Source organism: Benincasa hispida, chromosome 11 (assembly GCF_027475165.1).
Source record: "Benincasa hispida cultivar pf3 chromosome 11, pf3_genome.v1.1, whole genome shotgun sequence".
Classification (NCBI taxonomy): domain Eukaryota; kingdom Viridiplantae; phylum Streptophyta; class Magnoliopsida; order Cucurbitales; family Cucurbitaceae; genus Benincasa; species Benincasa hispida.
In genome coordinates, this window is record NC_143488.1 from 23,197,643 (window position 1) to 23,210,228 (window position 12,586).

The 12,586-nt window shown below is 36.2% G+C and overlaps 1 protein-coding gene across 1 annotated transcript; it reads right to left on the reverse strand.

Annotated features, from left to right (window-relative positions):
- Nucleotides 1–9,875: 9,875 nt before the first annotated feature.
- LOC150032494 (uncharacterized) lies at nucleotides 9,876–10,852 on the reverse strand. Its single transcript, XM_090306928.1, has 2 exons — nucleotides 10,417–10,852; nucleotides 9,876–10,327 (listed from the first exon to the last, which is right to left on the reverse strand). The coding sequence occupies exons 1-2, from the start codon at nucleotides 10,850–10,852 to the stop codon at nucleotides 9,876–9,878; spliced, it is 888 nt and encodes a 295-aa protein (XP_090163054.1).
- Nucleotides 10,853–12,586: the final 1,734 nt, after the last annotated feature.

Sequence of the window (12,586 nt, forward strand, 5' to 3'; positions counted from 1 at the left end):
TTGAAATACATGTGAACCATATGTAGCACATAATAAAATTCAACATATCACCATAAAGATCATTCTTGAAATTCACTCAAAAAAATAAATTCCCTCTAATTAATACAATCAAAATCATAACAAATTTATAGCATATTTTTCTTAAACTTCTCCCTTTTGGAATCATAAAAAAGAATAATTAAGAAAAATTTAGAAGTACATAAATGTTTCCCTTAAAAACATGAACATAAATTTAGCACAACTTCCCCTAAGAATATTAACACATGCTTTCCATATCTCCCCCTATCAAAATGCCTTCTAAAAGATTTAACAAGTAAAATTATAAAATCAAGAGGCATCACAACGAATAATACCGAGCTCAAGCCTATTTTTGCAAAAGTTTTCTTCATTCAAAGGCTTGGTAAAAATATCCGCTAATTGATTATTAGAGCCTACAAATTCAAGAGTAATATTATCATTTTGCACATGCTCTCTAATAAAGTGATGCCTAATATCAATATGCCTAGTCCTAGAATGATGTATAGGATTTTTAGTCAAATTAATAGCACTAGTATTATCACAAAATATAGGCACATTATCAAACTTTAATCCAAAATCACAAAGAATTTGTTTCATCCAAAGAATTTGAGCACAACAACTAGCAACTGCAATATATTCCGCTTCGGTAGTGGATAAGGCAAACGAATTTTACTTTTTACTAAACCAAGAAACTAAGGTACTACCAAGAAATTGACAAATCCCACTAATACTCTTACGGTCAAGTAAACTACCTGCAAAATCCGCATCGGAATATCCTATCAAAGTAAATTCAATATTTCTAGGATACCATAAGCCTAAATCAATAGTACCAAGTAAATATTAAAAATTCTTTTAACGGCATATAAATGTGATTCCTTAGGATAAGATTGAAATCTAGCACAAAGACATACACTAAACATAATATCGGGTCTACTAGCAGTTAAATAAAGTAAAGATCCAATCATACCTCTATAAGTTTTTATATCTGCACACTTACCTTTTTCATCCTAGTCAAGCTTAGTGGATGTGCTCATAGGAGTTTTTGCAATTTTACCTTCATTGAATTTGAACCTTTTGAGCAAATCCCTTGTGTATTTTTTTTTTACTTATGAAAATACCATCCTTGAGTTGTTTGATTTGGAGTCCAAGGAAGAAGCTAAGTTCTCCCATCATACTCATCTCAAATTCACTATGCATACACTTAGAAAATTTTTCACACAAAGATGGATTAGTAGAACCAAAAATAATATCATCCACATATATTTGTACTAAAAGCATATCATTTTCTTTAGTCTTAATAAAAAGAGTAGTATCAATTTTATCCATTTTAAATCCATTCTCAAGCAAGAAATTACTAAGTCTATCATACCAACTCTTGGAGCTTGTTTTAAGCCATAAAGAGCCTTTTTCAACTTATAGACATGATTAGGAAAATCAAAACTTTCAAACCCCGGAGGTTGTTCTACATAAACTTCCTCCATGATATAACGATTTAAAAAAGTACTTTTCACAATTTGATATAAAATGAAATTCTTATAAGAAGCAAAAGCAAGCAACATTCTAATAGCTTCTAATCTAGCAATGGGTGCAAAAGTTTCTTCATAATCTATTCCTTCCTCTTGACAATAATCTTGAGCTACAAGTCTAGCTTTATTTCTAATGATATTTCCATTTTCATCCATTTTATTTCTAAAGACCCATTTAGTTTCAAATATAGAAGCATGAGAGGGCCTAGGAACTAACTCCCAAACTTTATTCCTTTCAAATTGATTTAATTCTTCTTGCATAGCTAAATTCCAAAATTCATCATTTTCGGCATCTTTAAAACTTTTTGGTTCAATTTAAGAAACAAAAGCAAGATTATTAAACATATTAAGAGAGGAACGAGTTTTCACACCTTGTTCGGGATCACCAAGAATTAATTCTTTGGGATGGGAAAGAGCATACCTCCACTCTTTAGGCATGGATGAAGAATCAATTTCGTTCTTTTTTTTATTAAACTTACCTCTTGCTTACTTGAAACAATTTCCTTGCCTTTGTCACTAACAAGTAAATCTCCAAAATTTCCTTCTAAAACATCACTATAAATAGGCTCATCAGAAATAACATTGCAAGATTCATCAAATACTACATGCATAGATTTCTCAATTACTGAAGTTCTTTTATTGAAAACTCTATAAGCTTTACTAGTAGAGGAATAACCAAGGAAAATACCGACATCCATCTTAGAATCAAATTTTCCAAGTTTTTCTTTGTTATTCAAAATAAAACATTTGCAACCAAAAACTTTGAAATACCCAATATTTGGAATTTTGTTATGCCAAAGTTCATAAGGAGTTTTATCCAAAGAAGGTCTAATTAAAACTCTATTTAAAACATAACAAGCGGTGTTAACAGCTTCCGCCCAAAAGTATGTAGGTAAACCATACTCATGCAACATTGATCTAGCAAATTTTTGCAAAGTACGATTTTTCCTTTCAATACACCGTTTTGTTGAAGAGTTCTTGGAGCGGAGAAATTATGAGAAAACCCATTTTCTTCACAAAAAGATTCAAATGCATTGCTATCAAATTCTCCTCCATGATCACTCCTAATTTTAGAAATCAAAAAATCTTTTTCATTTTGAACTCTTTTTGCAAAACTAGAAAAGCTTTTCAAAGCATCATCCTTATGTTTTAGCATCAAAACCCAAGTAAATCATGAAAAATCATCAACTATCACAAAGGCATAATAGTTCCCTCCAAAACTAGCAATTCTAGAAGGGCCAAATAAGTCCATGTGTAATAGTTGAAGGGGTCTAGTTGTAGAGATTACATTTTTAGATTTGAAAGAGGATTTAGTTTGCTTACCCATTTGACAAGCATCACAAACTTTGTCTTTTTCAAATTTAAATTTGGGAAGACCTCTAACCAAAAAATTCTTGGAAATATTTGAAATCAAGTGCATGCTAGCATGTCCTAGTCTTCTATGCCATAATCAAGAATCATTATGCAAAGTCGATAAACATTTATCATTAATAGGACAATCATTCAAATCAATAGTATAAACATTCATCTTTATTTCCAACAAATATAACTTTTCTATCACTAGCATTTTGAATGATGCAATTCTTTTTATCAAACACAACTCTAAAGCCTTTATCACACAATTGACTAATACTAAGTAAATCATGCTCCAAACTATCAACCAAAAGTACATTTTCAATTAAAATAGAAGATTCATTACCTATACTACCTTTACCAATTATTTTACCTTTCTTGTTGTCACCAAAGGTTACAAGACCTCCATCCTTTTTGGAGAGAAAGACAAACTTGGATGGGTCTCCCGTCATGTCCCTCGAGCAACCACTATCCAAGTACCACTTGTTTTTCTTAGAGGCTTTCAAACAAATCTACAAACACAAATGTTCAAGTTTGATTCTTTGGTACCCACACTTGTTTGGGTCCTAGATGGTTAGCATTGACAAACTGGGGAATCCATTTCATTTTTGCATAGACATTTAAGTCATTGGATTTAGACAAGTAATAAGAATAAGTTGTATGTCCAAACTTGCCACATGAGAAACAAACAACATTATGCAAAGATTTATCTCTTACAACAAATTTATGCACTCTACTTTTCTTGGAGAAATTATTCCTTGGAGCATTGTGAAACTTTGCCCTTTGAGAAAAATTTCTTCTTGGAGAAGTAGTATGAGCATATTTCAATTTAAAACACTTAGGTCTAATATGGCCTTCAACACCACAATAATGACATATAGGCACAAAGTTAGATTTAACATGCTTAGACACAACCTTAGGCATATTATGAGATGCTTTAACAAAGATAATTTTAGAACTTGAAGGAGTAGAACATTCATCAATATAGCCTAAACCTCTTTTATCACCAAAAGGCTTACCTACTTCAATTATCTTGTCTAATCTTTGAGCACTTATTGTCAATTTTTTAATAGATTCTTTAGCCTTATCAAGTTCTTACAAAGCACTAAATTCCTTTTCTTTGAGTAATTTAATCAAATTATCTTTTTCACAACTATCATGCTCAAGAAATTTAACTTGTCAAGCAAGGCATTTTTCTCATCACAATCAAAAGCATGCTTGTCACAAGAGATATTCATTTCATCAATATGCATAGCATCATGCTCATTCTCTTTTAAGCAAGCAATTTCTTCAAGTAAAGACTTATTTTTACTAGATAAAACATTGTATTTCTTTTTAAGCACAACATACTTAGAACTAAGTTTTTATAAATCATTTTGCATATTTTCAAAAGCTTCGAACAATTCATTATAAGAAAGAGGTTCTAAAGTTACCACATCATTTTGTTCATCCTCTTTGTCACTATGAGCCATGAAGCAAAAATTGGCCACTTCTTCATTATCACTCCAACTTTCGCTCTCATCACTATCATCCCAAGTAGCTTTCATTGCTTTCTTCTTGGATTTCTTGGATGATTTGAGAAAAGGACAATTGGTTCTAATATGACCCGACTTCTTGCATTCATAGCATATTACCTCATCCTTTTTGCTCTTTTCACCTTTTGACTCTTTTTGGTTGGAGAGATGCTTCTTGAATTGCTTCTTTCTCTTGATGAAGTTCTTATACTTACGTGAAAGATAGGCAACATCATCTTCATCAAGGTCATCTTCATCTTGGGAGTCAACTTCTAAAGAGATGGTCTTCAAAGCTATACTCTTTTCTTTCTTTTTCTTCTCATCCTCCATGTTTTTCTTGATCTTTATCTCATGCGTCAACAACGAGTCCATGAGGTCATCAATGGAGAGAGATTTGAGATCCTTTGCCTCTTGAATGGCGGTGACTTTAGGCTCCCATTATTTAGGCAAAGACCACAATAGCTTCTTTATCTTCTCAAGATTTGAGTACTTTTTCCCAAGTCCTTCTAAAGCATTAACAATGTTAGTAAATCTAATAAACATATCGAAAATAGCTTCATTTTCATCAATTTTGAATATTTCATATTAATGAACTAACATGTCAATCTTTGTTTCTTTTACTTGACTAGTTCCTTCATGAGTAATTTCTAATTTATCCCATATCTCTTTAGCGGTTTTGCAAATAAACACTCTATTATACTCAACTTCATTCAAAGCACAAAATAAGCAATTAACAGTTTTGGCATTTAAAGAGTATGCTTTCTTTTCATTTATTGACCATTCTTCCTTAGGTTTTATAGTGCTAACACCATCAACATCTTTTGTTGGAATTTTAAAACCTTCCTCAACAATATCCCATAAATCATAACCAATAGAAAGCAAGAAAAATCTCATTCTATTTTTCCAATAACTATAATTAATACCATCAAAGAAAAGAGGCTTTGTAATAGATTGACTATCGGTAAAAGGGATAAAACCTAAAGTTGCCATAGCTCAAAAACAATTAAGTTTATCAAGAAATAAATATTTCAAGAAGAGCTACCTGCTCTGATACCAATTGTTGAATCGATATGGCAACCCTAGGGGGGAGGGGGGAGTGAATAGGATTTAATTAAACTTTTTTTCTAAATTAACACACTTAAACTAATTAATACACTTTTTATAAATAATAAGAAAATTTCAATTTATGCAACAAATAAGATGACAAAAATGTGATAATTTAATTCTAACAAATTTTAACAAATAAATGAGAACAAACTAAAACATACAATAAATTGCTTAAATTAATTGCAAAAATAAAAAGAAAAGAGTTAGAGAAGAAGACACCATAATTTTTATAGTGGTTCGGTCAAACTCGACCTACTCCACTCCCCAAGCGCCTCTTGAGAATTTGAATAAAATCTTTCCAACTCTTTCCACGGATTAGAGCCCAACCGTTACACCACCACTCCTTTTATGGTTTCAAGAGAAAACCCGATCCTTTCCCCGGTTTAGGATGAAACCGTTACAAATTTTAGAATTTTTGAAGAACACAATACAACTCTCACTAGAGTGGATTTACAAGTTTAAGCACTCAACAAGTTTATCCTCACAATACAATAACATTCTCTCAAGAATAAGATGAAAAGAAAAATTGGGAACTTAGAGAGAGCAACAATGGAACTTTTGAGTTTTGGAGGATTATGAAATGTAAAATTTGGAGAGGAAGATGATTTATATAGAGATGGAAAAAATTTTAGAAACCACAATTAATTTGGACCATTGGATTTTGGAAAAGAAAATGTGGAGATTTTAAACTAAACTAGTCGTTAGATACAAACAAAATATAATATTAAATTTCTTTTTTTTTTTTTTTGAAATTCATTTTCTTTTTAAAATTAATCCAAAAAATAAAAAAACATACCATGTGTCAAAAACTAGCCGTTAGACACAAACATAAACTAATATTAAATTCATTTTTCTTTTAATTCATTTTCTTTTTAAATTCATTCTCTTTAAAGTCAATCCAAAAATAAAAACATACCATGTGTAAAAAACTAGCCGTTAGACACAAACATAAAATATTTCAATTTATTTTTCTTTTAAATTTCTTTTTAAATTCAATTTTTTTTATTTTAAATCAATCCAAAAAGAAAAAGTCCATCATATGTTAATCTTTTAATGATCCACCATTCAACCAATATGTTGCCACATGTCTACATGCACATGGTCTAGTTATGCCACGTCATCCACCACAGTATTTTCTCTATAGACTTGTTTCGGTCATATTGTCTTCGTTTTAGCTCCGATTTAAGTGATTCAAGAGGTGTTGGAATCATTGTTTCGAGCTCTACGCTATGGACATATTAAAACACTAAGATTTTCAGTAATTAAAAATTGAGTTTGTTATCATCAAAACATTGATTAATTAATTTGAGATTAAGGGCCAAAAAGCCAACAACGTCTCGGGTTTCTAAGCATTCGAGTGATTTTGTATTCTCGAGACACATTCCTTCAAATAGGCCATGCGTTAGACTTGCATCTAACGCGTCCGTTATTCCCAACTCGATTATACACAACTTTTAAAGAAAAACAAACAAGTTTCCAACTTTGAAGGCAAAAACAAGGTACAATCAATCTTAAAACAGAAACAAATAAATCAAACTCAAACGCATCGTAAAATACATAATGCAAAAAGACAAGGATAGAGGAAGTGTCCCTGGAATATATGGCGATGCAAACATAGGGATACTTCGGCGCGGGCCTCAATTGGCTTCGCGTAGTGCGAGAGATGACTTTTGGCGTTCCAGTCCATCTTCAAAGTAAGGCTTTACTCTTTGGTCATTTACTTTGAATGCGTTGGTGCCATCTTCTCGTGTTATTTCCATAGCTCCATATGGAAAGATTGTCTTAATGATAAAGGGTCCTGACCACCTGGATTTTAGTTTCCCTGGAAACAAACGCAGACGTGAATTGAACAATAGAACTTTTTTGCCAACAACAAGCTCTTTCTTACTGATGTGTTGGTCATGCCAACAATTTGTCTTCTCTTTGTATAGCTTGCTGTTCTCGTACACGTTCAATCGCCATTCCTCGAGCTTTTGAGCTGAAGTTTGTGTTGAGTGCCCACAGCATCCAAGTTCATGTGTAGCTTCTTAACTGCCCAAAACGCCTTGTGCTCCAACTCTAAAGGTAAGTGACAAGCTTTTCCAAACACAAGAGAGTATGGAGACATACCTATAGGAGTTTTGTAAGCAGTCTTGTAGGCCCAAAGCGCTTCATCCAGCCTCTGTGCCCAATCCTTCCACGTTGCATTGACGACTTTCTCCAGGATAGACTTGATTTCTCGATTTGATACTTCCACTTGACCGTTTATTTGTGGGTGGTAGGCAATAGCGATCTTGTGTATGACATTATATTTTGCAAGTAATTTGGAAATGATGCGATTAATGAAGTGCGTACCTTCGTCGCTTATCAGGGCTCTTGGCATTCCATAGCGTGTAAAGATGTTCCTGGTAAGAAACTTAGATACAGTGGACGCATCATTCCTAGCACAAGCTACTGCTTCTACCCATTTAGATACAAAATCTACCGCAAGCAAGATGTACTGTTGGCCACAGAACAGGGGAAAAGGTCCCATAAAATCTATGCCCCAAACATCAAACAGCTCAACTTCGAGAATATTGTTCAAGGGCATTGCGTCCCTTGAAGAAATATTCCCGGTACATTGGCAGGGTTCACATTTTCGAACAAACTCCCTCGCATCTTTAAAGAGGGTGGGCCAAAAGTATCCGCTTTGAAGGACCTTTGTTGCAGTTCTTTGCCCACCAAAATGCCCTTCGTAAGGAGAGTCATGATACTCAACTAAGATGCGTAGTGTCTCCTCCTCCAGAACGCATCGATGCATTATGGAGTCAGGGCCTTATTTATATAGAAACGGTTCATCCCAAAAATAAAACTTGCTGCCATGAACTAACCGTTTCTTTTGCCGAGAGTTGAAGTTCCCAGGGAATTGCTTGGTGGTTAAATAATTGACTATGTCTGCATACTAAGGTTCCCTGCCTCCAACTCTAAACAGGCTTTCATCAGGAAAAACGTCTTTGATTTCACTTTCTTGGGCTTGCATTTCTTAATTCTCTAGCCTAGACAGGTGGTCAGCCACCTGATTTTCTATTCCTTTTCTGTCCTGGATATCAATATCAAACTCCTGTAGCAGCAGCACCTATCTTATCAACCTTGGTCTCATCCTTTTTTTCTCATCAGGAATTTTATGGCTGAATGGTCAGTGTATATGGTGGCTGACACACCAACTAAGTAAGATCGAAACTTTTCAATGCTAAACACTATAGCCAACATTTCTTTTTCAGTAGTGGTGTAATGTTCCTGAGAGTCATTTAGTGTTTTGGACGCATGGAAGATGGGATGTATCAAATTACCCTTCTTCTACCCTAACATTGTTCCTACTGCCACATCACTCGCGTCACACATGAGAATAAAGCGTTGCGTCCAGTCCGGTGCTATCAGTACTGGAGCTGTCGTCAACACATACTTCAAGGTTTCAAACATGTCAGTGCAGTCTTCATTAAAGTCATAGGGTCGGTTCGCCTCTAGTAATGCACTCAGAGGTCGTGCAATCTGAGAGAATCCTCTAACGAACCGTCTATAGAAGCTAACATGCCTTAGAAAACTTCGAAAAGTTTTAACATTTGATGGTGGTGGAAGTTTTGCTATGACAACTATTTTGGCTTCATCTACTCCCAAGCCAGCCTTAGATACATTGTGACCTAAGAAAATTCCTTTAGTCACCATGAAGTGACATTTCTCCCAATTTAGCACCAAGTTTGTTTCCTTGCATTGAGCGAGGACGACCTCCAAATTAGTCTGAAAAATCGTCCATGAAGACTTCAACGGTCTTTTCTAGGAAGTCAGAGAAGATAGCCATCATACATCTTTGAAATGTCCCAGGTGCATTACACAGCCCAAAGGGCATGCGTCTGAATGCAAATGTTCCAAAGGGACAAGTAAACATAGTCTTCTCCTGATCTTCCAGGTCTATTAGAATCTGGTTGTAACCAGATTATCCATCGAGAAAGCAATAAAATTCTTTGCTCATAAGTCTGTCAAGCATTTGATCGATGAAAAGAAGGGGGAAGTGGTCTTTCTTAGTTGCTGCATTGAGCTTTCTGTAATCCATACAGATGTGTCAGCCTGTGACAGTCCTCGAGGGTATGAGTTCATTATTACTGTTGACTAACATGGTCGTTCCCCCTTTCTTGGGAACACATTGGACTGGACTTACCCAGCTACTGTCGGATATAGGATAAATAACTCCCGCATCCAACTATTTTAAAATTTCTTTCTTGACCACTTATTGCATTATGGGGTTTAGCCTTCTTTGAGGCTCGATTGACCCAGACTTCTCTTCTTCCAGCCTAATCTTATGCATGCAATAAGATGGACTAATGCCACGGATATCCGCAAGCGTCTAGCCTATTACACACTTGTGCTTTTTCAGCATTTGTAAGAGAGATTTCTCATTAGGCTCTATAAGATTTGCGGAAATGATCACAGGTAAAGTGTTATTGGTTCCAAGGAATGCATATTTCAAGTGTCCAGGTAACTGTTTCAACTCGAGTTCTGGTAGTTCTTCAAGTGATGAACATGTTGGTTTTGTCTGCCGCTCATTCAGACTTGGCAGCTCTGATTCTTTCAGGTTCTCTTCCAACGCGAGAACCTCACATACATGAGTCTCTTCTTCAGGCAACTCAATATTGTTTAGTTGACAATTTTCACTATCTGGGAATTTTAATGCGTTGAGCACATTAAACTTCAACTCTTCATTATCTACGCGCATAGTCAATTCGCCTTTATTCATGTCAATTAAAATTTTCCCAGTAGCTAAGAAAGGGCATCCAAGGATAATTGGTACCTCCTTATCTGCTTCATAATCCAAGATAATAAAGTCTGCTAGGAATATGAAGTTGTCAACCTTCACCAAAACGTCTTCAATCTTTCCTTCTGGGTACTTAATTGAAGAGTAACAGAAGTAGGTTGTGCTTCACCAATCCCCAATTTCTTAAAAATTGAAAGTGGCATGAGATTGATGCTGGCTCCTAAATCGCACAACACATGACCCATATCCAATCCTCCTATCGAGCAAGGAACTGTGAAGCTCCCAGAGTCCTTCTGCTTCTTTGGTAAACTGTTGCTTACTAACGCATTACACTCCTGCGTTAGCGCGATTACTTCTATCTTACTGACTCTTCTTTTCTTCGTTAAAATGTCCTTAAAAAATTTAACATATGTTGGCATCTGCTCCAAAGCCTCTATAAGTGGGATGTTGATGTGCAACTGCTTTAGGAGCTCAAGAAAGTGCTTGAATTGTTGTTCATCATTCTTCTTCATCAAACACCTAGGGAATGGTGCGTTTAGAGGCACATCAGTCTTTCCCGCGTTAGACATACTAGGTTTTGAATGGCTTGTAGTCTCAGGCGTTCTTTCTTCCTAGTCCATTGAACATGTGATGCGTTCTTTTGAAGGACTAATCTCTCTTGGCTTCATTCTTCTTTCTTCAAGAGCTCTTCCACTTTGCAACGTCACCGCGTGACATTGCTCCTTTCCATTATTGCTCCCAGGTGTTTCAGTATTGCGAGGTAGAACTCCAGGCTGTCTGTTTTTCAACTCGCTCACTATCTGCCCTACCTGAATTTCCAAGTTTCTGATAGATGACGCCTGGCTTTTCAGCAACGCGTCATTCTGGGCTATGTACTCCTTCAATAGGTTATCAAGTGGAGATCCTGAGCTCAACGTCTGTCCTTCTCTATTAAAGGGTTGTTGATGTGGCTAATGCGTTTGTTGAAATGTAGGCGGCGGTCCATTCCTTTGCTGTTGGTTCGCCCCTGGGTGGTGTTCCTGATGATTTCGTCCTGTCCAAGAAACATTTGGATGGTTTCTCCATCCAGGATTATATGTATTGGAATGAAATTTACTGACTGAGGATTCTGTGGGCAATCCGCATAGGAGTGAGGATCTCCACAACCCACACAGCTAACCATGGGCTGCCCAAACGCCTCTATCTGATTCACCTTCAGCTGATTTGATGCATTTCCTAGCGTTATATTCTGCAAAAGGCTGGTCATCGTAGCCACTTGAGCAGAAAGTGTGGCTATTGCATTGGAACCGATAGAATTAACGTCCTGAGATCTCTTCTTCCTGTCAGCTCTTCCATCATACGTATCATCCACCCATTCCATATTGTGTTTAGCAATGCGGTCTAGTATCTCTTTAGTCTTAGTGTAAGATTTGTCTATAAGTCCACCGACTGCTACTGCGTCTACGGCTATATGTGATGCTCTATTCATTCCTCCATAAAATGTCTCCATTTGGATAGTTAGAGGTAGTCCATTGTTCGGGCAATTCTTGACCAAGCCCTTAAAACTCCCATGCGGTGCTTAAGGTCTCAACATCTTCTTGTCAAAGTTCATAATCTCTCGATGCCTCCTTGCGTTGGTGGTAAGTGGGAAGTGTTTTTGCATAAATTTTTCCACCAACTTCTCCCAGGTGGTGATTTCACCAGGCTCCAGTGAGCTCACCCATTGTTTTGCATCATCATGCAAAGAATAGAGAAACAAGGACAGCTTGATCGCCTCTGGGGTGATTCTAGGAATCACAAATGAATTACACGTTTCCAGGAAACACTTCATGTGGGCGTGAGGATCTTCACCACGACCACCCCCAAAATTTCCAATAGACTAGAGCATTTGGAGCATAACAGATTTCATCTCGTACCTGGTTCCATTCGGCGTTGGGTATATGATTCCTAGAGAGAAATCATACAGTACAGGGGATGCGTATTCCCTCATGGGACGCGTGCTGCTATTCGCCATCAGGATCGGATTCTGTGTAGCATGAGCTAGTTGCTGATTTGCTTGTTCTTTCGCCATTGCTCGTTGCCTGTTCTGTTATCTAAGAAATTGCTGCCTCAACCTTCGACGACAATTAGATCGGTTCCTACGCCAGAAGGTCCTTTCAATCTCAGGGTCGTATCTGAGTTCAGGAGTGCTCTCCCTGCTTATAAACATTCACAAGCTCAAGCTTAGCTTGTAATACTCCTTCAACCGAAGTGTTCCTACAACAGATACAAACAAAATTTCTGGTTAGTCTTGTTTCTGAATCCCCGGCAACGACGCCAAAAAC